Here is a 26,923-nt window from a genome sequence, read left to right as displayed (position 1 = left end):
TTCACAACACCTCCTATGGTTGCATACAGTAAACACAAAAATATAGGTTATCTTATCATTAGATCCAAATTAAAACCAAATGAAGTTCAAAGAGATTAATTGATTTATGTATAAGGTGAGCTCCTGACGAAGTGGGCCTTATTACAAATTTGAAATGACACATGTGCTATTAATACCGCCGAAACGCTCTTAATTAGTTATGATATATAAGCAATTGACCAAATGCTTCATTAAGAGTGTCGGGTTCCAATGAGTTTAAGACATGTCTGGATGTTTTGATGCCGTCTTTTTTTTTTTAATTTGCTCTTGTGTTCTGTTTGATGTCATTAATAATGCACGTTGCAAGTAAAACTGCCATGTTTTTGTCAAACCCTTTTGTCAATTAAGATAACGAGACTTTTTGACCTCTATATCCTCTGGTATTTTAATTGAACAATAAGTAAGATTTGCCCACGTTTGAGATTTGCCGGCATCTAACAATTGCCGGCAAATCAAATATAACTCGTGGTTACTTTTTGCCGGCATTTCAGGAATTGCCGGCAAATCAAACACAACTCGTGGTTACTTTTTGTCCGGCCCATATCGGCCATCGTACAATTCATAGCTGTATAGAAACAGCCAGACTGAAATCTACACGCCAATCTTATCGAGAGGTTGAAATTTACAGCAGCTGGAATTGACAGAACTGATATCGATACGCCCTGCTTACCGATTGGTCGAAACCTACAGCGACCTAAGAAAAATCACGGACTGCACGAAATAATATTAATTATGATGTCAGACTCAAAGGAGACAATTTAGCTGTTTCTTTTATACCTAACGTACCTGGTGTATATTAAAGCTTTCAATATTTTCATGTTTTCAAATATCTTTGTAAATACAAAGATTAATTAGTTTAAATATACCGGTAGATTAATATAGTCTGTAAAGATTAAAATAAATAACCACCCAGCTCTTTTAATGTCAAATATGTTTTGGATAGAATAAATATCTGTTAAAAGCTACATATTCGTGTGTTTTCATCAACACAATAAACTGTACTTCAGTATCATCTACAAGCAGATCAAAGATACTTTAGGTAAATTAAATATCTAATCTTTTGAAAGTGACAAAGAGCATTAGAGTTGTTTAGGACTAATCAAATTTTTGAACTTGATATAATATTTTTGTTTATATTCAAATATTTCAATAAATGAGAGGTCATAGTACTAGAACTTTTAATGCTGAACATGATAAAAGAAAAAAGAAAGCAGACACACGGAACAGATTTTAGCACCACATTGATTTATTTGGATTTACTAACTCACTACTTCTGACAGATCTTGAAATATATAACCAAAGTTGTCCAGTCATTGAATTCATCAAAAACATACATTGTAATATACATATTTATATAATTACATGCATCCTCAATCTTAATTATTTATCTTCAGTAATAAGCACTCATTAATAGAAAAAAAAAGTCCATCAGTCTTGGTAATAAAAACTGCTTTTAACTGGTGTCTAAATAAAGAAGTTCATTTGTCAATGAGGGTTTTTGCATGTATACAGCATGTTTACTGCATGTATATTGCATTGTTATTTTTGTAAAATGACAGCTAGTTACCACAATGATTGTGTAAATTAGGGAAAACATGTGATTGCATAATATAATACAGAAATCAAATTGTAACAATCTAAATTACTCATGATTTACATGTAATTGATATCTTTTTAAAATTTGTTGATTTATTGTAATCTTTTTAAAATATATAGTTTACCAAACGTCTTGCATGATCAGCACTTACTTTAAGTAATCATATTTAGGTAAGCCATTAATCATGATAAAAATCTAAAAATGATTAAATGCTGAAATAAACATTACATGTATAAATCATAGATAAATATGTGTTTTAAATAATTTGTTTGGTGTTATGCATACATATTTTAAGAATCCTAAGTACCTTCAGATTATCCCAAATTCCTATGTGTTTGAGGAACACACAGGTGTTTTAAATAATGCATATTTCAAATATTACATAAATACACACAATACATTGAGTTTTAACACAATCAGCATAAATACATCGATACATAAAAACCCCTGAATCAAAGAAAGGAAAAAAACTTATCATTCAACAGTGTACATTTTATGTACAAATGAAATCCTAGAAACTTATTTACAAGTACGCACACAATATGTAAACTGGTATGCTTATAATTAATATGTTAAAATAGAAACAAAACTTGTAAAATGTGTTAATCTGCAAAGGAAATGAATAACTGTAAGAAATATACATAGACCACATGATTAAATAGCAATAAATAACAGGGGCAAGAGGTAACTTAAGTTTGAACTTAATAAACATTGCAATATTCCACTGACTTGTAAGGAACGTTTCAGCCACGTACATATTACATAAGTGTTAATGACAATTAAATATAACACAATATTAAGGGGAGAACAGGTTCCACTTGGTAGAACTAAGGTCATTTCTTTTAAGCAAACTGTGTAAACAATCAGTACGATTACAAGACAATGAAAAAAAAATAATATATGTGTATACAATACTGAAGAAATCCCCTAAAATACAATAACATGAAGAAAAAAAACTATAAACATGTATAAAATCATACAAAACTGGACAATTGATGCTGAAATTCAAAAGCAAAAAATGATTCTCATAAAAGATCCCATGGTCTATTTTTCATATGTCAGGTTCGAGTCCATAAATTTTGTTTGCATATAAGAGATAATATCTTTTTCATTTGTTTAAATGAAAAAGGTACAGCATTCATCAATATGAACTCCCATTTGCAACATTTATAAATCAAATTAGAAATAAACATTGAAATGAAAAAAAAACTGTTTAATTTTTCCTTCAGAAAAAAGAAGAATTGATCAATTTATAGTACCCAAGACACATTTTTGTACCGGTACATTTTAGATCTAACGATAAAGTTTAACAAGCCTCGAGAAAACAATTTCAAATCTTAACAAGAAATTCAACAAACAAGATTGCTCACCATTGTAAAGAATTAACAATAACAATATATATGTGTTTTCACTTTCAGTGATGAAACGATGAAAAAATTGATGGAGGATGAAAAAAATGATTGATCAGGAAAAATGGCACCAAAATTGAAGCAATCTTTCTTTTCCATCTCAAAAAAAGATTTGTTATTAACAGGATTGTTCAATATAGCAAATATGCATAGACAGTCACAGATTAACTTCATCAATTTAAGAATTGCTATTTTTCAACAAAACAATACAATTATATTAACATAAGATGCAAGACATTGAAAATTTATCTTTTGGAATTATTCTAAAGCCCTCAAGAAGTTATAATTCAAAAACAATAATTGTCCCAGTTCCGTGTCCAACATAAACTTTTTTTTTTCTTTTTCAAAATTTTTTACAGTAATTCTTCTTTTATTCATGAAAAATGCATATGCATGGATAATGATATGCAATGTAATAATTATTCATAACCAGTAACATGTTTCATGCAAAAAATATAGACTCATATAATTATTAGCCTTTTATCTGCACCATATTGTAACATGGGGATCAGTTTTCACAATTTGTTCAAAGTTTTGCAGATTTGCAGGGAATTTAATCTAATTGATATTTTTAGTACATATGTAGGTATACAATTATTATGGGTAGTACTACTTACATGTAAATTCATAGGTATTAAAGGTATACCTATTTATTCAGTAAATTTTTGTTCCGTGATGTTCCAACACAACGACAACCACAGACAAACTTCCCTATCTTCTTGTTCTTCACAAAACTATGGCAGTTATCACAAATATCATACACTCGAGTGTAAGAGTCTGCAGCCACAAGCAATGCACCACATAATGAATAACATGGACAAGACAATGGTATTTTCTACACAGACACAAGTCACAGATATATAGAACATCTTCTGGTGGACTGGTTCTCCAGATTTGGACTGGTTCTCCTGGTGATTGGTTAGCCCGGAGCTGTGGACTAGTTAGTGGGAACTTTTCTTGCCCTTCAGCTTCTCTATGATATTGCTGAGTTTCAGGACAGGCCCTAGTTTTAGTCCTAAGTACTTCATCATCATGTCACTGTTCAGCAACATGAAAGCTCCACCATCGATTTCCTTTAAAAAGATTCGAAAGAAATGTTCTGTCATAAAACTACTCAACAAAATGCTAAAAATCAATATATATAGTTCTACTTCACGAACTTGTATTCTTAGAAAAAAACTTTAAATCGTTTATCATTTGTATCCTTCACACCAAGTTTCATCATAATTTTAAAAGAAAATTGCCCATTATTAAGATTGCCCATTGTGATCATTAAGAATATAATGACTCCTTTTATGGTTTGCTTACATGTTTCCTAAATGCCTCTGAATGCGTGGCAAGACTGGAATCAACTTCAGAGATGTATTGGACCACATCATCAATCGTCCAATCATTGGGGTCCGCGGATAGTTTACGAGGGGGTCTACTGTCTGTTGTGGAACTCGCTATACAATATCAAGCACCATATTTACCATATGATATTATACACAAGAGATGCATCATTTATATAGCTGAATTTAAATTGTATTCAAAACTGACCATTGACTAAGAATATATTAAACTGATAAACAAGTAAAACTTTCACTGCACACTTCCTCTGAAAGCTTTTAACAATTACACATATTTTTTTTATTTTTTAATGAAAATCAACTGTTTTTTTCTTTTTTTTTTTGGGGGGGGGGGAGAGGGAGCAACAACTTACAAGACAATACATCCTCACCTTCAGCTGAGTCGTAGGCGGAGTACCTCCTGATCTTCTGCTGAGCGGCCGCTGCTTTCTGGGACTGGTTTTCTAGGGAGTCTGTTGACCACCTCCTCTTCAGAGCTCTGTTGATGGAGGTTCTATTCTCATACTCCTCTGTTTCTAGGGGCTCTACAATGACATAGGTGGACAACATATAAATAATAGAAGGTTACATGTTTATGTATTACATGATACTGTGGTTTCATCAATTTTCGTTGAATACCAATTTTCGTGGATTTCGTTGTTAAGTTGATCCACGAAATTAAATGTTCATTGAAGTTCAATTTCAACTAACATTTTGTATTGATTGGACCATTGGCCACGAAATTATGTATCCTTGAAACTGTGGTTTTTAGAAAATCCACGAAAATTGATACCCACGAAAATTAATGAAACCACAGTACTTGTCTATTATAGTGATGTACACAACAAATTATACATGCATTGTCCTTGTTCTGAATGAATTGTCTGTTGTTAATAAAATTTTCCTTGAACCATACATATTTGATATAAGGACAAATAGTCCAGTTATAAATGCAAGGAAAGCCTTTAAATGGATACCTTTTTAAAGATAGTTTATTAAAAAAAACACACTGTACGATCTTAATAATCTTATATTTATGTAATACAAAATCTGCTAATCTACAGCACTTGGTAATATATAACAATTGTAACATGTTGTATTTGTAACCGCTCACGCATTCCTGAACATACCATTTCCTGTTGATTATGTAATACACACATCTTCTGAGAAACCCATTTATTTTATATAAAAAGCATGCCAAAACAGACCCACTTACTCTTAAAGTCACTACCTGTCTTCTTCTCCCTGTTGCACTGAGCACAGAAGCCATGTAATGGCTGACTGGCAAACAGGTTCTCGCAGCAGCCAAGCTCCTCTAGGGACTTCTCCAGGAACCGCCACACGTCCGACACCTTGTCGATCGGGGGCAGTCGCTTTGTGTGGGTCTTGTTGCCCTGGTTTGCTGAAACACAAAGCAAGAAGGACATTTTATTTCATGGTTTCTTTTTTTAAATTGAAACAATTGGGGCTAAAATCATACTTCTAAGAAATGGTGAGTCATTTATATTCATAGGAGGCAATTTTTGTGGATCATGGGTTTTTCGCTTATTTGTGAGGATGTTGTTTTTTGGGATGCATTGGTTATTAGTTGTGGTAAAAAATTTATTTCTTCGAGAATGTAAATTTGTGGGGGAGGGCTACCCTCAAATACCACGAAAATTGGGCCACCATGAATTTTAATGATTCCACAGTATGGTTACAATGAACACACTAATATAATAACAAATTTATAGTATGCAGTTAATGAACTTATAACAAATCATGCTTTCAGCAAAGCTGAATTTATTTTTACCCTTGAACATAGGATTTATTTTATCAGATATAATGCAATTCTTTTATAATTTTATAAGATAAAAAAAAAATTTCCCTGGCATGTGTAACTGTTTAAAATGATCAACATTGTCAAAAAGCGATATCGTGCACAACTTATTTTTTGCAACATTACATATACCATTGATAATTTGATCATGTTGATTTCAAAAAAATATCAAATAAAATATTTACATACTCATTTTCTGCAACTTATTTGAAATTTCTGACAATGGCCTCTAAATATTAAGACGAAACTGTGAACTTACAATTACAATACGTACCTGTAATGACAATCTTCCCATTGCCATCCTGAATGAAGTTGTACACCTGTTTCTCATGCTTGGCACAATCCACACAGGACTGGATTACCTCCCTTAGAACCTTCTGATAAGGACCCGGTCCAAACTGATTTGGAAGCTGTTCTATCTTCTTAGGATTGAGTAGGATTCCACAACTGCAGTTGTGGTTTACATAGATTGTAACTGAAAAGAAGGACAAACAATGTGTAACAAAATCTTACCTGTATGCATATACTAGATATTGGTTTTAAGATCAATGTAGCAAAAAGCTTTGATGTTCATCTAACTGTAAAGGACTCATTAGAAAATTCTCAAACCCTAACTGTAATCAATTTTTTTTTCTTCACAAATGGCCATCAAAGACAAAAGCTCTGAACTGCTGGGGAAAAAACCGAAAAACACTTTCTCAAAAGATTCACCATGTCAAAACTTTTCTGATCAACAAACTCCCTGCTAACTTCCATTAGCCAGTGGCTGTAAACATTCTCCAAGCTGACTTACTTTTGTCAGTGGCTGTAAACATTCTCAAAGCTGACTTACCTTTGCCCTTGCTGTAAACATTCTCCAAGTCGACTTACCTTTGTCAGTGGCTTTAAACATTCTCCACGCTGAGATTACCTTTGTCAGTGGCTGTAAATATTTTCCCAGCCGGCTTACCTTTGTCAGTGGCTGTGGTAGAGGAGCTGGTATCTGGTTCAGTGACAGTGATGGCAGGGGATTCGGCCTGTAGGGGGGACACGGACCGGTCGTGGGGGAGGTTAGGACTGGTCGGGCCGGAGGATGATGTGGAAGAAGACTTGGAAGCATTGCTCTGGTTTCCTGGAGAGTGAGCAGACTGTGATACTGAGGGTTCCCGGGACTTGCTCTTCACTTGGGCTGTACCTGTCAAAACATACCATTACATATTAACCAATATAAGCAGAATTTTCAAAGCTTTTCTTGCCATGGAAAAGCTTGGAGAGAAGTTAGGTGAAAAATTTATCTTCCTACCAAATCCCAATTCTAAACAGTTTGACCGAAAAAAAAAATTGATAAAATTTTTAGATGCATAAATCTTTAGAATGATAAACAAAATGGAAAATTTTAAGCAAAAACAACATTTAAATTGAAACATTGCTGAATCATGAAAACAGTATCAATAATCAAGTCATGTCTATAGACTGACCTTTCTGACCTGGGGGTTGGAGCGGGTGGCCACTCAGTGCACACCACCCCACAGGAAACAAGTCCCTGGAGTCCCTCTTGGTCCAGTAGTCGAACGCCCCCCTCCACCCATCAAATGTGACATGAACCTCCTCCCCCTTGACTGCCCCTACGGTGGCGGGACAGATCAGCTGGGGGTTCTTCCTGTCCACCGCCTCCAGCTTCATCCCGATCTTGAATTCATTGGTTTTGGGGTTGGAGGGCTCCTTCTTGAAACAGTTCTCTGGTGACCTCTCTGCCCCCGTTAATGTCTTCTGTAGGAAAGAAGGCCATAGTGTGGGGTTTTTACAGAAGCCTAAAAAATAAGAGATGGGCAAATTGTTAATTGTTTTTAAAGTGAAAATCAAAAGCATGATATCTTAACTGAAACCTTTGTTACAATTCTTTTATATTTATTTGAACACATATGTATTGTAGGAGAAATCTGAAAATCAGAGAACGGAAGATTGCTAATTGCGATTAATGTAAAACTCTCATGATCTGTTAGCTAAGGCTTATTGTTAAGAGATTTGATATAAAACTGTTTACATTTTTGTACAAAATGTAGGGGTTTTTTTTTTTTATAAAAGCTTAAAAATCAAAGATATTTAGTTTAATTTCAATCAAGGAAATGATCAAACACATGTGCATGATTTCTCATAACGGTAAACTCAGATGATTAACAGCTTTGTTAAAACATTTTGTACAATGTGTTTTGAATAAAATGAAATATGCCAATCTCTGGTCAAAGGTATTTTTATTCTTGCTTACACCCATTGCTGATTTTATCTGATCATAAAAAAAGTATTGTTTTCTTCACTATATCAATGTCAAGCATTGCCAGTAGTCATGCAGAGACACAAGTTTACATGTATGACTTGCAGATTGCAAAAAAATCAATTGGCAGAAGCCCCTTCAAAACTGATAACAGGAGTCTTGACAACTGGGTAAACAATACACATGGAGTTGGGTTTTTATCTCTATATCATGTTCTCTAAGATAAAATACAACCATTTTCTAAAATTTAGGGCACACTGACATACTACTATCGAAACTAAAGTTCATTAAAAAAAAAAATTTAAAGATAGGACTAACATTCTGTTTTAACATTAAAAGCCATCTTTGATTGATTATGTTATACCTGTGCAGTAGCATTAAAACTGCACCAAACTGCCCTCGTCAAAAATAAATACACCAACAAATTCTATCAATATCAAACCTTGCAAATTTTGAAAAATTAAAACTTGATAAGACTGATATGACACAAACCTAATGGAGGTTGTAGCAGTTTTCCTGTCTTTTCACAGTAACCCACTGGATGGAGATCGGACGAGTCAACCAGCCTCCAGAAATCGTTGGTATTGTCACTCCCGTCTAGTCGCAGGCGGATGCGTGGACCGATCATCCCCACCACCGTCGCAACACAAATTGAGGTCAAGTTTCGAGGGTCCACCGCCTCGATCTTCTGATGGAGTTTGAACTCGTTGACTGGTGGCTCCACTGACTGAATAATAATACTTCTCTTTTTAATAATATACCACTTAATATTTACTAAGTTTTGTCCTGAAGATTTAGAATTATCAGTTTTTGCAAAGTTCATTTGTTTTTCATACTACATCAATCTTTTAGTGTAATGGTATATGCTATAACTAGGTGGCCTAAACTACAGAATTTATCAACTTCTTTATCATTTAAGTTTACATAAAAATATTTAAATTTTTCACTGAAAGTTCAATTGTTCATTTGGGGTTTTTTTTAAGGGAGGGGGGAGGGGGGTGTACATGTATGTACTTAATTAATTTAGAAATATAAACAACCAGAAAAAGAGCAAGAAGTATAAATCAATTTTTTTTTTTTTTACAAAGCAGATCAATGAATGAAATATTATCTTTTAATCCATAGAACACCCATTTTCATCATATAGTTTTATTTCTTATACATGACTGCAAATTTGTGAACATAAATCACTCAAAGGAATACCAGTATATAATATATAAAACAATGTTATTCATCTCACTTGAATATTATTATCTGCACTCAAAGGAAAACAAATTAAAATCATTGTGAGTTTTCTTTCATGTCAACTCATACCTGTTTGAAACAAGACTGGGGAGCCGGTATTGCATCGTTTTCTTTGAGGTATTCTTCCCAATCAAAGCTTCCTATTTATAAATAATGTACAAAACAAAATGAAAGACGCTATTAAATTCACTGTTCTGGTACTGATTGCAGCAGTGTCTTTCTATGCCTGTTTAAGAATTACTTAATTATAGATTTGACATTCACTCTCATTCTCGTACGGTATATAATTCAAGCAAAATCTAATTTATAAGATGTTGTGGTTTTGCAGTAACTATAGTTTTAAAGCTCGATGCATCTTATGAAAGAGTTAATTCAACTATTGATTTCATTTCTTTACACACAAGATTGCCTTTGAGTACCGGTATATGGCCAAATTGAATAAAAAACATATTTGTAACCAATATATTCATTATTCATAAGTGACCTGGATCTTAACATGGCATTAACTTTGAACCTTGACCTTTAAAGGTCAATTGGAGTCATTACATGAATGTAGAAAGTCTCCGTCTTGTTTAGTTAAAATTTAGAAGGAAGCACAAGAGGACAAGAATGATCAAAACAATATTCCCAATAAACAGATTTTTTAATCTCAAGGAATAAATCTATTAATTTATCAATTTAATAGTACATGTACTGGCTTCAAATTATACTTCAATCAATCTGCTTCAACATTACAATGATTCACAGAGATGAAACGTCCAGTTCATACTCATATCAATATTTTCATATACATTATTATATAATACACATTCACAGAGAAAAAGATTAGTACACCAAATGTAAGTAAAAATGTAAGGAGTAGAATAAAAAAGATATCAAATCCGTTGTCTTATCAGATGAAATTTCTATTCCAGTTATCCACACAAAATTAAAGTCAATTTCAATTGATAAACTCAATAGTAACACAGTACACGAATATCGATTAACATGATAAAAGGAGCAATATGAAACTGTATGGTCCTGATCAAAATACAGACAAAAAATTATTCTGGGTATCATATATCACCTGAATAATTAGACTAAGTCAAATATTCTCCAATAATCAAATGACAATATGTGTATAACTGAATAGATGGAGGAACAGCTAGAAAAAATGAGATGATTTGGTGCAATAGGAACATCAAATCCCCTACTGTACAATTTATTATGGTTGCTTTCGAGTTCATGAATATACCCATAAGCTTTAGAGCATCATAAAAATTTTCAATCCCATATAACATTAACAAAATAGCTTTTAATGTATTCTTATTCATACAAAATCATTGTGCCCAATGACTCCGATTCATCTTTCCCAAACATTCAGGTTATTCAATATTTATCTTAATATATCCTTTCTGTTGACATTTTATGAATAATATATGTGCATCTGGCAATTTTAAAAACAGTTTGGAAAACTTCAATCTAAAAATCAATTGCATTACCAACTGTTTCCTTTTTTATTTTTTTCCACTATTATAATTCCACAATCAATTCTCAACTCAGAAAAGATGTGCAGCACCCCAAGATGCATGCCAGTATTAATTAATTATATTAGTTATGTTACATTCATTATAATTTTATTTTTTTTAAGTTAAATGCCTTAAGATATAAAGATTATAAGATATTATCATGAAAACCTCTTAAGTTTATCATTATATCAACAAGAGGAATTAATTCAAGACTGCATGCTTTCCACCCTCTGCCCCCTTCTTAATGATAATCGTGTAAATTTTACTGAATTAAACTGGGTCAATCACATTCAAGGAAACAAACTAAAGGTATCCTTTTAAAAAGATTAATTTGGCCATTTGAATACAACAGTTACTATACATGTACAAAGTGATTTTTACCTTGTGAATCATACTGGTAAGATCTTCCTTTTCCTGTGGGTGTGACTGCCATTCTGGAATAAAAAGATTATCATTTAATATTAAATAGTTGTGTGTGTTATACACAATCTACAGTGAGGAAATAAAGACAGAAATATTCTTCAATAGAGATCAAGAGCTCAATGGAATGGTTGTATCATGCCAATCCAACTCCTAATCAACAACACTCTTTTCTCTGAAAAGAAATAAATGGGACGAGAATAATAGGAAAAAAATCCTCGATGATCACTTTTGTACCTGACATGATGAAAAGATTAATTAAGTGAATAAATGTGTTCACACTTTGCAAGTCAAATACGGTGAAATTTTATCAACATGCAAGCACTGTATGGTATGTTATACACAAATCACAACTCTTCTTTGTGAAAAAGGATTTTAAAAGAGTAATAAGGAAAAATCTTTTATTTTTCAAAATCAGAATTTCTCTCGCAACAAAATAGAATGACTTCATGACAATCAAATGTGTATATTTTCTGACATCTAGAAAATCATGTGAGAAGGATTTACTTTCAAAATCTTTGTACACAAGTACATTTAATTACCATTTAAAAATATAAAAGTGATATCTTCTCAACATGCATACCATGCACACCAAATACCTGTTGCTTTTTATCTTACAGCAATGAAGGAAGTACTTCATAAAACCCCTTAAATGTAGTGTTTCATATTTTTTCAAGATAAAGCATTCGTTATACTCTAAAAAAGAATGCATTGGTGTACCATGAATAGGAAAAAATATTTCTGTCTTTAAAAAATTTTACATCCTGGAAACAGATTGGGTTATTTTTTTCTTGTTAGTTATATAATCAGGGCAAAATAAAACTGTTGTTTGTTTGGAAATGCCTCCCACCTCATTGAAATACCCCCTGCTAATAAAATATTATTAGCAAAAAATAAAGAACTTTTTTTTTAAATGGAAATTTTTATATTTGACCTATTTTTTATTAAACTTAAAGTTAAAAAATTTTAAATAAAATAATCCTCTCCCTCCCACCTGGGTCTAGAAACCTCCTGGCGGCAAATCCGAACAAACATTTTTTTTAAGGATGCAAGGCCTTAGCAAGTAAAACTTCATGTAGTTCATACATGTAACTTCTTCGACACAGAAATACAAGAATCAAGGTTTTGATTTCTTCTCTCTCTTATTTCCTTCCTTATCTAGCCCAGTTTAACATATATAAAGAAAAATCATTCCTTTCAAATTAGCCAATAAACCCCTTGTCATGCCTTCAGCATTATCTCTCCCTTTTTTCCTTCAAATTATGATATCAATATTTACTCGTGCACAAATTTACTCTTCCTGATCCAAAATCAATATCATGTCATGCTTTGCTAACAACACACACAAAATGTACATACATAAACTGACAGATGGATCCTCAATTTCGCTTAAAAAAGAGTCCACATACACAATTTTTAAAATGGTTTAAAACTTGTCCATATGGCCATACATTACCTGCAATTTGCCGCTGTTGTCAAATATTTAAATGTATCTATGGAAAAGCTACACAGAGGGTTAATCGATACTGACAATCTATTTATAGGCGTTTGCTCACATCTATACAGTTAAATGATCTTATAGTGTGCAAGAGAAGAAGATTTCTTTCAAGTATTTGTGCTTGCATGACTTAAAAACAAAATAGGCATGTAATACTGATTAAAAATTACAAGTTTGTGGCATCAATGATATGCAAGTATTTTTTTTTTCATGGAGAAAAAAATAATTGAATTGGCATTGCCTAGGGATGGTTGAATTTTTATGACATAATCATTATTTAAAGTAGATGACTATTCATCGTTTTTAGCGGTAAAGAGATTGACTCAGAGATTTCAACTACAGTTACTACAAAAATGTCTACATCAATCTTTCTTACTATTTTACCTATTTTATTTTAAAGAAATAAAATAACCTTTATCTCGAAAATAGGACAATTAAAAAACGATACAATCAAACTTTTTTATCTCAAACTTGATGCATGGAGTCAACAAAAAATTCCAAGATAGCAAAGAACTAAAATACATACAGAAATAATGATTGAGACTTTGGGACTTAACATTAACTTCGAAAAGCTACATATAGAATAGACTGTGGTAATTTAATCTAGATATCAACTTTCATTAAACAATTCATGTATCAAATTCAACTATTATATATTTAACATATAAATCCATTAAACAAATTTTTAAAAAAGACAATGTACATGTATAACATGATAAATTTCTAAAAGTATTGTCTTCTCATCTATTCCTAAGCCAGTAATAGAATTGAAACATATTTTCAATATAAACTAGAACTGTCCTAATGGGACTAATACCCCCGCTAGGCTAATTTCAAATGGGACAAATAATTGAATTGAATAATAATTAAGGTTTGGAACACATATAAAAAAAAATTCTAGAAATGTAAAAAAAAAAAAAAATAGTTAACAAAGAAAAATTAAAATCAAAATTGTCAGAATTTCACTGTAAATACATATCTATAACAGTAATACATTTACAAATGTATGTATTTGATGATATATTTTTTTAATTTAATTGATTTAAAGAAAAACCAACAAAATGACAATAACCCCTCCCTTTGCAGTGAATAGAAATACCGGTAGCCAAGCAATGCTCTTCTGTTGATAAAACTTTCAATATCTTTCTAATAAGAGTCTTGACAGATGCAATTAGTTGTTTCAAATTTTCCTCACTTTCTCCTATGGCACAATTGAACTCCATATCAGAAAATTGATCCCATAGGACTATGATTTTCTTTGATGAGCTTGTTAAATTTAATAAACTCCCAAAACATTACCATAATTACAATACTATGTAAAAATATGTAAAAAAGAAAATTTAATATTACAAACAATTTTAAAATTGCCAAAACACTTCAATCATATCAGTAATTTTGAATTTCATTTAAATTAATGCCCAATAGGGTCACTTCATCAAATTACTTGACAAATAAATTTAAACAACCTCTAAAAATAGTTTAACTTCTTTATTAATAATTATATTATTTATTTCCTTATAATGATAGACCTTTTGGTTTACATGAAACAGTTTTAAAATTTTACATTTTACAGATTATCAATTTCCCCTAAACACATGCTCCATCTGAACCATGGCTCAGATAATGGCTCCCTTGGGACAAATGAATTCAGCCACACTTGTCTTTGATGTTCTCATTAGCTCCTAAGAATTTATCATTGACAAACTAAAACTTTGCATTGTCAGTTGATAGAATACTTATAAAAAATAATTTTTTTTATTAATTAAGACATAAAGACAAAAAACTCCATCTGGATGTATTTATATAAATATATTTTAGAGTGTTTTCTATTAATTAATTAATTAATAAAATCTGTAAGGATTACCTCCCTTACTTTTCAACATTAGTGTACAATATATAGAATAAGGAAAATGAAAACTGTCATAAAATCATTAATTCTTGTCTGATCTTACAAAAAATTGCAAGTGCACATCTTCAGATGGTGTTCAACATATGTACAAATTTTCAAACTGTTCCATGCATTAATAAAAAATTCTATAGGGGGGACAAAGTTGCGTCTACAGACAGACGGACAGACGGACAGGGTGAAACCAATATACCCCCCTAAACTTCGTTTGCGGGGGTATAAAAATAACCTTACTTGGGTACTCAAAAGGTGATGTATAAAACTAAAAGCAGGCATAACCATTGAATTTAAAATAACTTTTTTATCTACAGATTATATAGTTCAATTCAAATGATTTCTAAATTTAATGAAAAATTATGTCATTCAAATTTGATTTAGTTGAGAACAATTTAAGCCTTTGTTAATGGGCTATAATAATATTTAAAATGCTTTTCCTGCTTACATAATCTACACCTTGAATGTGTGTATTAATTTACATATATTAAATCAATGTATAGGTTTAGATTCACTGAACTTGCAGCAATATTTGCTACACTGATTTAATAAAGCACGATATTAATAGTACCAGCTTTTACAGAATCTTACACATTTATAAGAATAATTTCTCTCCCTTTGGCAAAGAGAATTACCGGTACAAGTAATACGGTGGTGATGGCCCGCTCACTCTATATAAAATTATGAGGTCCAAATTGCATGTATGATGAAACTGAAAAGTATTTATTAAGCATAGAAAATAACACAAAATATAAAACTGAGCCTTCTATGGGTTATTTTAAAAGTCACAATATGTAAACTGCATAACCTTTTGAATGTAGTAGTGTAATTGCATGTAATGCAATGCACGTCTTGATAAGATCTTTGTTTAGTGGCCATAATAATCTATCATTAGCACTCCCATTTGTTTAGAAAATCTGGTAGATTACATAATTTCATATATATTTAAAAAGAAAATGTGAATACTGTTGCTTTGCAAAAATATTCAATCCAAATATTGGTTATTAAAGAAACATAAATCAAAATTAATACATGTATCGGATCAAGATTTACATAATTTATGCAACAAAAACTTTAAACATTTCTAATGTTAGAAGTTGGGTAAAAAAGTTTTAAGCTGTATTGCGAAGAAAATGAAAAAGTTAGAATTTACATAATACTTTAATAGCATGTTCTTTATGAATAATACATTTATGAACTTGAATGATTGTTTTTTTAAAGAACTTTTTAAAATTAAAAACAAAACTTACTGTGATTGAGTAAAACAATTACCAGTATTTTATTAACCCTCACCCTGCATTGTCCTGCACTTACGTTCTTACAATCATACATATATGTGAGAATAGTTCATATGTAGTTGAATTTCTTCTTTCAACCAAATAATAATGCAGCCAAAGGTTGCATTTTTCATTAAAGTTTTTAAATTTGCATTTAAAGATTTAATGGAGAACAAACTTTTTAGCCCTATAGAATTTTATTATATCCAAATTTTTACCATAGATGATTGTAATATGTCGGCCTATATTATTTACTTCTTCTTTTGTTTTATAGCTATGCATTGCATTCTATGTTTTGAAATGTCCATTTTATGTACAGCGCCTTAGAGTGATAATTTTATCATTATAGGGTGCTATAAAAATTATTATTATTATATTATTATTACCGGTATTATAATTGTGAGGGTCAAAACCAAAATATTTAATAATGACCATGATGAGCCGTAAATTCACAAAATGTTGGTTTTGATCAGAACAACTGTTAAAAGCAATATGAGCTGCAATTTTCATGTTTGAATTTTTTTTATGAAAAAGTTATTTTCTACTAAAATGACAACAATTATCATGGTTTTTAAATTTCTGTTAGCTTAATTTATTTTTGATGGAAAAGTCATAAAGAAGCCTTAATTGGGGCAAAATTGAATTATTGTCGTTCTGTACAAAAATTGATCTGCTATATATTCCTTAGACTAGAAATATTTCTTCTTACAAAAAGTAATGATCTTTTCAAATCTTATTTATCACAAAAGTTTAAGTTATATGCAGACTTATCATACTAGCAGGTTTTTACATCAAAATAAAATTCTAAAAAATACAGCTCATATTTCTTTAAGGTGGTATATGGGAAGCTGTCCATATTTTTGTGGATTAAAGTACATATCATTAACCCAAAATACTTCAACTGGTTTAGAATCTCAAACTTTACAATATTTCACCAAAAAATACATTTTACAATTGTTAGGAAAAGAATTTTTTTTAAATCCCAGCGGGATTTGAACTCATGACTTATAAATTCATAGTGAACTGCGCTACGCTGTTGGGTGACAATTTAATTCGGGAAAAAAAACTTTTTATAAAATTACACTTTCTTTCATCATGTTCATTGTTTATTTCAATATTAAAATATATGAAATAGTACAGCACAACATGGAGGTGTCCCATACAACTTCATGTGTTTCACTAATTTAATTGGGTCTGACAACAGGACCTAATCCCAAAGGCAAAAGTTTAGTTTGTAAAAATTCCACGGAATACATGTGTACATGTGTACAATTCTTAGTGTAATGGTCTTTGTTTTTCTATCACAACCAGTTAGCTTCTGCTAATAGCCTTAATCTATAAACCATTATGATGTTCAATATTACAAGGTAACCTCTAAAATGTGATGAAAAAACTAATATATCAAGTCAGTGAACTATTAAACTAAAACAGATAAAATAAAATAGATCAATATTTCATATGAAAAAAGTTACAATTGCATTCATAGAACATGTTGAAAGTAAAATTTTACTGTACACATTTGAAACTAGGCTCTAGAAGATCAAACCAAAATTTTAAACATTTTGAATTTCTACATTATAAAAAAAATGTCAAAAACCCCCAAAACTACATGTAGTTTCAGTATACATACATATGGTAAACTTATCCGCTTCTTGCTTTCTGACCATGCTGATACGCAATTCTCTACTAGTTGGGGATTACAGAAAGCATAAACAAATAAATAAGGATTGGTTCAATAAACTCTGCTTCGTCAATAAACAACATCAACTGAGAATGCCAAGGCCACCGATAACTGCATAGTGTATCCTTTATACACAACCCAACATCATGACCAAAACTTGGGACTTTTCATACTTACTTTTCAATATGTTTCTGTTGTCCTGAGGATTGAAACGATGAAAATAATTACATAAATAGTAAACTTGTACTGAAAATAATGTGACTCAACACATGACAACCATCCAATTAGTCACACGCTGTGGAAATTTCTTATTTTCTTTTTATCGACCGGACGTTGCTTGTCAGCGCCATTTTTCGTAAGTAAGGACTAAAAGCAAAAATACTTCCGACGAGGATCCGGATTGTGAGAAATTCGAGTTTTATAGATTATTCTTGAATTTCTGAAATCGATGCGCAGTTAATGTCAGTTTAAAAAATGTTTAGTACGAAAATATCACATATTACATCATCCTAAACAATGGGGTTTCTTTTTCCGCTCCACCCAAATCATGGGGTTCTGATTCGCTTCTCTCTCTACCTTCGGATAAATGTTCTTATTAATAAACCCTTACATAAACTCATACTGTACTTTAGATTAAAAAATGTTGTATCATGTATAAAAAACAGAACGATAGCATCAAAACATAATGACCTGATGAGTCATACAATTATTTTAAGCACTCAAAAAGTGGCCGAAAACAGCATTTTGAAAAATGTTAAATCTCATTATATTAATTTGATAAGTTAATCATTCTAGAAGGAATTGAAGGAAAATAAAACTCAGAGCTGTAAATATAGATTAACCAATAAAAAAAACGGCAAATATGAATTCTATCCTTTCATGTAATAGAGCAAGTCTTAACAGCATCTTTGCTGTGGAGGAGGTTTATACCCGCGCCTTTTATGTAGAATAAAATTATTAACAAGTATTGGAAAAGTAATATCGTTAAGATTTAGATTATAATGAATTTTTAATAAAAATATTCAAATTTCCTCGATCTGCAAACTGCTTCATTGTGCCGAAATATTTATCATATTTGCACAGGTAATTTTTTTTACAAATGTCTTTTACTAATTAACAATTTTTAATTGTCAATGAGTCCAAAATAAGTCATGAAATCATTGCCAGTTAAAAATTGTTAATTAGTGAAAGAAAGAAACAATTGCAATGCGTAACATACATTGAAGATTCAAAACGTGCATGTATTTTACTTTAACCAAAGTCGATTGATTATCATAATAAATCAGTACTTTGTAACTAACTTTCAAATGCTTTTTAATAAAATAAAAAAAGTCGTGTTAATATTTGAATATCTTTATATCACATTCAGTTGTTAACAATTTCCTTATCACTATATTATATATACCGAGTATTTTTTTTTTAAATCGTTACTCTTTCAAACAGGATGTTGTGGAAACAAGATATCGTATCGACCATTTGAATAATATTACGTATATAATATCATTTGCCAGACGGTAATCTGACCATGCATACAGCTAAATATCAATATTTTTTGACGATTCCTTATTGGTTCAGACATAATTATTATGGTGGTGATGTTGTCATCTCATAAACGATGCTTATATACAGGACAAAGAAACACATGTACAAGAACGCAGTTCTGAAGTATCGGTCGATCGGGCTTTTTAGCAGTTTTAATGACTGAGAAATACTGACGAGAGACTTAATAGTTTATGAAGACATTAAAGAAAAGCAATTTTAATAGTGAAACTATTACATTTTCGTGATCAAATCATTACAAATCATTTCATTTCGTTGTATGGTTCAATATTAACTATTATTGGTGACTTGGCCTGAAATGGGTGTGTTCAAATACATACGTCATGAATGATTACTGTTAGAGGTCAGCGCCAAATGTCGCATACCGCGATTATTTATATAGCTTAATTGTCATTTGGTCCGTTTGGTTAAAAACACTTTTAAAGATAACTGAACGTTGAATTATTATCAAAGATTCCAAATATTAAATTCCAGTTTCAGAGAAACTTTTATTAATATTCGATGTTATCGAGTGCAGATTCAGATTTAAAGTTTACAATAAAACACTAGAAGTTAACAGATGCTGTTTATGTCAGGTGCTGACTTCCCCCATTCTCATCTTTTCCTAGAATTCATTCAGACAGTTTCCCTTTACACACAATTAATCGATCTATAAAAATATGCATGTACAAAAGACGAATGTTTAAATACATAGACGTTAATTAAAATAATCGGAAATGACGGTTTCTTATTTTGTACAAGGCCTTGCATTCCTATCAAGGAAACTGTTTCAATTCCAAGAAACCACTTTTGAAGGATAGCCAAATTAAAGGTGAATGGCAAAAAATATAATCTATCGGTATTCGATACGTGATGGCTTGTAATTCTCTGAATGAAATTAAAACTCAGTCAAATTTCTAATACACCTGTATGACTATTTCTACCGTATCTATTGCCAAAAATAACCTGAATTAATGTATGCCGATTCCTAATTGAAATGTCCGTTACACACAGCTAGATTACAAAAGCTACTAATATATATACATGTATGTATGGTGTTCCGATGGGGCCACTTCGACCTTCGCACTTTCGCCTTTAGGTCGAGGTGCAAGAGTGCGAAGTTGCGAAGGCGAAAAAGCGAAGGCGAAGGGGCGAAAGTGCGAAGATGCGACGGCAAAGCGCGAAGATGCGAAGGCGAAAGTGCGAAGTTGCGAGGGCGAAGAAGCGATACTACTATCGCAACTTCGCACTCTCGCCTTCGCATCTTCGCACTTTCGCCATCGCCTTTTTATAATTGTGGAGCTCTCTATCGTTTAAAGACAATTTTAGCTGTATAAAGTACATCTGAGGCAGACGATGAACTTTTTAGATTTTATTTTCAACAGCCTGCGCAGATCTATAACTTGTTCTAGGGGGGGGGGGGGGGAGGGGGTGGATGGATCATTATTTTTGTCGTGGGTGGGGGAGGGTTCCGAGACATATTTGGAGATTTTATTATATATATAATTAATAAAATTAAATTTTCCGGGGGCTGTGATCCGGACCCTCTCTCCCCCTTTACTGCATGTGTGAAGTTATTAATATTGAATTATCCGGGGGGCGGACCCCCTCTCCCCCTCTAGATCCATACATCAGCAAGGAGTGTCGCATAATGAAATTAGAATGTTACTGTGTTTGATACACGGTAAACAGACAGCTGGTAAGTGACAGGAGTCTGCATATGTATACATTATGGCGGACATTACATTTTATATGGAGTACATGTATATTAAGATTAGACATAGCCAGCACTGGTAAACATATATGTCACATATAAACATTAAAATATTTATAAACATTCATACTAAGCACAATGGCCTAGCGCATGCTTACCAATGATATCATGGATTAATCGGAAAACCTTGGCGAGTACGGTGTCTGCATCAAATTTTATGTAATCGACCGAGACTTTCTGAATGCTATCAAAAAAGGCGAAGGCGAATCGCATCTTCGCGCTTCGCCGTCGCATCTTCGCACTTTCGCTCCTTCGCCGTCGCACTCTCGCACTTTCGCCTTCGCAACTTCGCACTCTCGCATCTTCGATCTAAAGGCGAAAGTGCGAAGGTCGAAGTGGCCCCATCGGTACACCATATATATGCGTTTAAACCAACCATTCTCGTCAAAGGTATGCAAAATAAATGTACAGTCAAGTCTGAAGTATATGTAAACAATTAATTCAGTCTAATAACTCATTGATGCTCCAAACATATTCGGTAAGGCATCGGTGTGATTTGGTCCTTAATGTCTCATTCAAAAGACTTTTTTTTATAAAGACAAAGGAAAACGATATTCTAGAAAATAAATTACTAAGAACCGGCATTTTAAAATTTGTCTTCCTTTATTACTCCCTTACTTTGAATTCTAAAAAGTTCATTTTCCTTTACGTAAACCGACTTAGATTAAATTTTGATTTAGACTAGCCGCATACCAATTTCTAAGAACATTTAACCAATACATGTTCAAATGTGAGGTGTAACGAAAGTTAGCGTACAATATAGCTAGCTAGAAGGCGCGACATCAATGTATTTATGAAGTTTATCAAAGTATTTACATACTCAATTTTAAGACTTCACATTTTCTTGCAATATGCTATTTATAAAAATTACACTGAATCAATAGCATATGCTGAAACGGTACATTAATATTTAACATTTTCACTATTAAGATTTATTTCGACGTCTGTTCTGTCAATATCCTACAATATTTACATTTTCCAATGTCTTTGTCTGTAATAACACTATACAAATCGATTTTGTAATGTATAGTCCAATACATTTCATCAATTAGTTTTACTTTAAATATTTAATCGCACAATAAAATTATTAGTGAAAATTTTCTAAATATAAATAAATGAATGGTGTTTTTTTTTAAATTATAAGATGATAAAATACGTTCGGGCTTCACCTTTATTGGATTTTGGTCATCACCAACCGTATTTGATTACCTCATAATACTCTGAGAATTAATCTTTATTCCTTAATTAACAAAAGCATTGAAGCTATATCGAGGCACCTGTTTACGCAATGGCCCCTTCTAAAAATATGTTTTCGATTTGCAGCGGAAAAAATAACGCTAACGAAAGTAGTTCATCTATATTGAATATCTCAAACATAGTTTTTATGCCCAAGATGTGGATTTGTATCACTGTGAGGTTTTCTTGCAACCATGCAGGAGCTTGCTTTCAGCGAATCCCAGCTTAAAGTCATTATTGGAAATGTTCATGTTATTTCAAGCTTGAATTTCTGAATAATCGTGACAAGTAAATGCAATTCACAAAGGGTCAATTGTAGTTATTTTTATCCCTTCAGATATCCAAAGGCTGCTTGGCTGGAAATTGGAAAATCACCCAAACAATTGAAAAAAACTTTGTTAATTTTCATGGAAACTGCAGGCCAAAATACACTCTGTTCAATGCTAGACTGATGCTATATATACATGACGTATGTACACATTGGATTCCACGGGTTTTTTTTTTGGGGGGGGGGGGGATTTTACAGAGGTTAATTGACTTTATATTGTTTTCAGGGTATTAGGTACAAAATAACAGAACACTCCGTTATGCCCAGACCAATATCTTGGAATATATCGGAAGTCCCCTGTGCAGGATATTTATCGGAGTTTAGTAACAGGTTGGTCATGCTGTATTGATGGCCATTACATGTATACACGTATTGATCAGGCCTTATATATTTATACATGCATCTATGCATTACCTGACAGTGTACACTATAGGCAAAATTGCTAACGCACCACTTACTATGTCTTTGAATGTTGTAGATCTGAACGCAACAAAGATTGATTAGTATATTATTTTAACAGTTTATTATAATACAGAAAATGAAACATCATTTGTTGCAAACTTATTGACCAGCTGCTTTATGAAACATTGGTAGCCCCCCCCCCCCCCCCCACCATGTGATTCAGATATCAATATTGGGTGTGGCCTCCATTTGCTCGGATAAATGCGATGTGTATGTCTTGTCGCCTAGTATTTACTCGGCACTTTGGAATTCTTGCTCGGTCCCTCACACTTCCGGTTTGTACAAATTTCCGGTACAACCTTGCAATTGACGTGTGGTGCCTTTTAAACACTGTGACTACCTAAACAGACAATGTTTTTATTTGATAAGCGTGCTGCATCATGTTTTAGCCAATATCACCGGTAATTGTTAAATTATTAACATTTTATTCTAACCTATTTAAAGGAGCACCTTGCAGAGACCATACCAACTGCTCTGCCACGCTCTTCTGTGGTCAAACGCGCCATACCTCGTCGGGGGTTTTTTTGTGTGAGGTTTTAGTAATGCATGCATCAATAATAAGTTCACAAAAAAGATAATAAAGATTTATTTTTCCAAAAGAAGTGTGAACACGATTTGAGCATTTCTAAAGAACAGTTACGCTTCGGTTAACATTGAATCCATTTATCAGTTTTGGGCATTCAAATGTCTTATTTATAATTAAGGTCACCTATTTAAACATTTAATTTTTAGGATATAAATATCATTTTATTTTAAATGGCGCGTTAGCAATTTTGTCTAGTGTACGTGTAAGTAACTGAACGTGCATAAAAGCCCCCAAAATAACCACAATAACTAGAGCTATACCCACGTGCGACGACACATTCGTCATTCCCAACCATAGAAGAGTTACTATTTTAAGAAAAATCAGGGACTGTAGGAAATAATCATGAAGATGACAGGCTCAAGTTCCAATAAAAGACGACTTGGCTATTTCTTTTATATATGATACTAATATACATTATAACAATGATTTTAAGTTACTTTTACTTACTCTTTACGATCAATTCATTAATTTGTTACAGGATGGTTGTTGATATAAACAATAGATGATTCGTGCGGATTATAAAGGTAGCGATCACTGCAGACATAAATTACAAAAGCCGCTACTCGCAGACTATGCATTTTTTTTTCTGCAATGGCGCTACTATACCTTCATATCCCGCATGAATCACCAAAGAAAGAATTTTATTGTTTAAATATTAAAAGCATGAAAAAAATTCTTTCATAAACCTAGGGCAAAGGAAGTAGAAAGAAGGATAACTGTACATTTACAGTGAAAAATTATATTTCAACAAAGAATGTGAGAGATTTTAATGTTTTATTTTACAGTGTTTTTTTTATACAAATAAAACCTGTTTGAGTTACGTAAAGAAAAGATTAGGTAAACTCATATTGACTTGTGAATTCATTAACTTTTAAAATATTAAACTTAATGATTACATGGCCATTTCACAATTGGCGCACGAGCACTTTACAACACATTGCGATCGGAGTTTTTTAGATTCGCACGAGCTCTCTCATACGTTGCACGCGCTCTCGCATACGTTGCACGAGGTCTCGCATTCGTTGCTTGCGTTTTAATGCTCGCATCAAGTCTCCTCAAAATAGTGGACATGCACACTATTCAGACGCGACCGTATGCGATCCAAATTATCGCAGTGCAACGAACGAACAATAGTACGAACGTTTCACAACGTTTTGTGTATTCGCAAGAGTGATGCACGAGGTCGTAAGATGAATCGCTGCTTTATATGCGTGTGTTTTGCGACCATGAAACTCTTGCTCCACATGTCTCATATAATCTTGCAATGTTTTACTATCATTGCACGACTTATCAGCCTCAATATGCCACTAGCACATATACTCTGTATAAGCATCTCTGTTTCAGACTACAATTGACAATAAACATTTATAGCATGATGGTGAGGAAAATATGAAGATTTATTACTCCAAGAAAAATCATATTTACCATTCTTTCATAATTTAGAATCATAGAGAGTTAAGTTGGTTTTGTGATATAAAGAAAATCAATGAATAAATATTTTTGATTTAATCATGTTTGTCTACATATCGTATGCTCATATCGGCTTTTTCATTCCCATGAAATCGCCCTGTCACGTGACTTTCTAGACCAATCAGATAAAATAGAATAATCATATTGAGGTATGATAATAAATGGTGCTTCATCTCTGTTTCTTCTTGTGCGACATGTTCTCTCGCTTTTAACTATGTCTACTGAAGAGCGTCGGAAATGGGCGGTATATACCCCCTCTGACTCGCACGAGCATTCGTACCATGGAACGCATGATCGCACCTCCAATCGCATTGGCGCACGTTCAATCGTTCGATCACCTGTTCTCTCGCGCGACCCCATCGCATTATCTTTCAACAGTCGCTTTCATTGTACAACAGTCGCATATAGACGCAAGATATATCACACGGTTTAATGCGTTTACATCGCACAACGCTCGCTTAGATCGTGCGAATGTTGTACGAATACTATTTCAAATGCAGTTATTTTGGCAACAGTTTACGATTCATATCTAATTTTTTCGGTCGCACGAATATTTTGTCGCTTCTGATCGTGCGCCAATTGTGAAAGGGGCTTAACACGTCACATTGAACGATATTTGCTACCATTAGGACAATATTCTGCAAAATAAAACAGTTTATTCCATAAAATACCTCAAATATTGAACATGGGACCGAAGTACACAAAACAAAATTATCGGTAAATCATTGTTAAATGTACTGGCATACCAAGTTTTGTATTCTGCATTTGGCATTTAGAAATCCATTTTGTTTAAGATTTATCAATTGCAAACACGTCTGCTTTTCATTGGCATAATCATTGTTATACATTGTACATGTATTTTGAAATAGGTCACAGGAGTGACCATTTGACGCATCTCATATAGAGTGACGAAAAATGAGTCTGGTCAATTGCGGATCTCGAGACGCGTCATGATCAACTCCGAAGATCAAGCGACTGTAACAGGAGTTATCTTTCTTTGTCTGTTATCTTGGTATCTTTTCTCTTTATTTTCTTTCCTTTTTTTTTTTGGACACTTTAATTTTTGCATATTTTAAAAACAGATCTATATATTACATGAGATCCGCAAACATTAAGATGAGACTTTGTTAATAACAGTTTGAAAAAACTGTTAAATATATGTAAGCTTAATGAAATAACTGATTGAATTTTTCGTTTTTAAAAATTCTGTTATTTTCAATGGCCAATATTTTTCTTCCGATCGAGCAACGTTTTTGAGTTGTTGCTCTTTCACTGCTATGTTCAACAAACATTTTGCAGGGAACCGATTCAAGCCGATTTATAACAATAGAAGCCTAACAACTGATAGAATTTAAAAAAAGAACTCCACAATGCCCTTTTTTCAAATACTTGAACTCGGTAATACATACATGTATGCAAACGCATTACATTTGTCAATTTGTCAATTCATACTGGAAAGCACAAGTTTTAAGATGTTAAAATATACCCGTCTGGAAAACCCTTATAAACAAAAGAAATTTAAGACAGGCTTCTTTTGTGACAAGAGTTCTATACTG

General features: G+C 32.4%; 1 protein-coding gene across 7 annotated transcripts; it reads right to left on the bottom strand.

Moving 5' to 3' along the window:
* Window positions 1-1,263: 1,263 nt before the first annotated feature.
* LOC105333401 (polycomb protein SCMH1) lies at window positions 1,264-18,344 on the bottom strand. Of its 7 annotated transcripts, none has more exons than XM_066070755.1 (11): window positions 18,150-18,344; window positions 11,578-11,630; window positions 9,758-9,828; window positions 8,936-9,170; window positions 7,650-7,982; window positions 7,142-7,366; window positions 6,467-6,667; window positions 5,590-5,775; window positions 4,748-4,918; window positions 4,354-4,490; window positions 1,264-4,118 (listed from the first exon to the last, which is right to left on the bottom strand). In XM_066070755.1, exons 2-11 carry the CDS (start codon window positions 11,627-11,629, stop codon window positions 3,987-3,989), a joined length of 1,743 nt encoding a protein of 580 aa, XP_065926827.1. In that variant the 5' UTR covers window position 11,630; window positions 18,150-18,344; the 3' UTR covers window positions 1,264-3,986. The 7 variants fall into 7 exon arrangements, with proteins under 7 accessions (XP_065926827.1, XP_065926828.1, XP_065926829.1 ...); XM_066070756.1 differs by lacking the exon at window positions 18,150-18,344 and adding an exon at window positions 17,922-18,056; XM_066070757.1 differs by lacking the exon at window positions 18,150-18,344 and adding an exon at window positions 13,073-13,091.
* Between the last annotated feature and the right edge of the window lie 8,579 nt (window positions 18,345-26,923).

The sequence above is a fragment of the Magallana gigas genome, chromosome 9 (genome assembly GCF_963853765.1).
Source record: "Magallana gigas chromosome 9, xbMagGiga1.1, whole genome shotgun sequence".
NCBI classification, from domain to species: Eukaryota; Metazoa; Mollusca; class Bivalvia; order Ostreida; family Ostreidae; genus Magallana; species Magallana gigas.
This window is presented reverse-complemented; position numbering and strand designations above follow the sequence as displayed.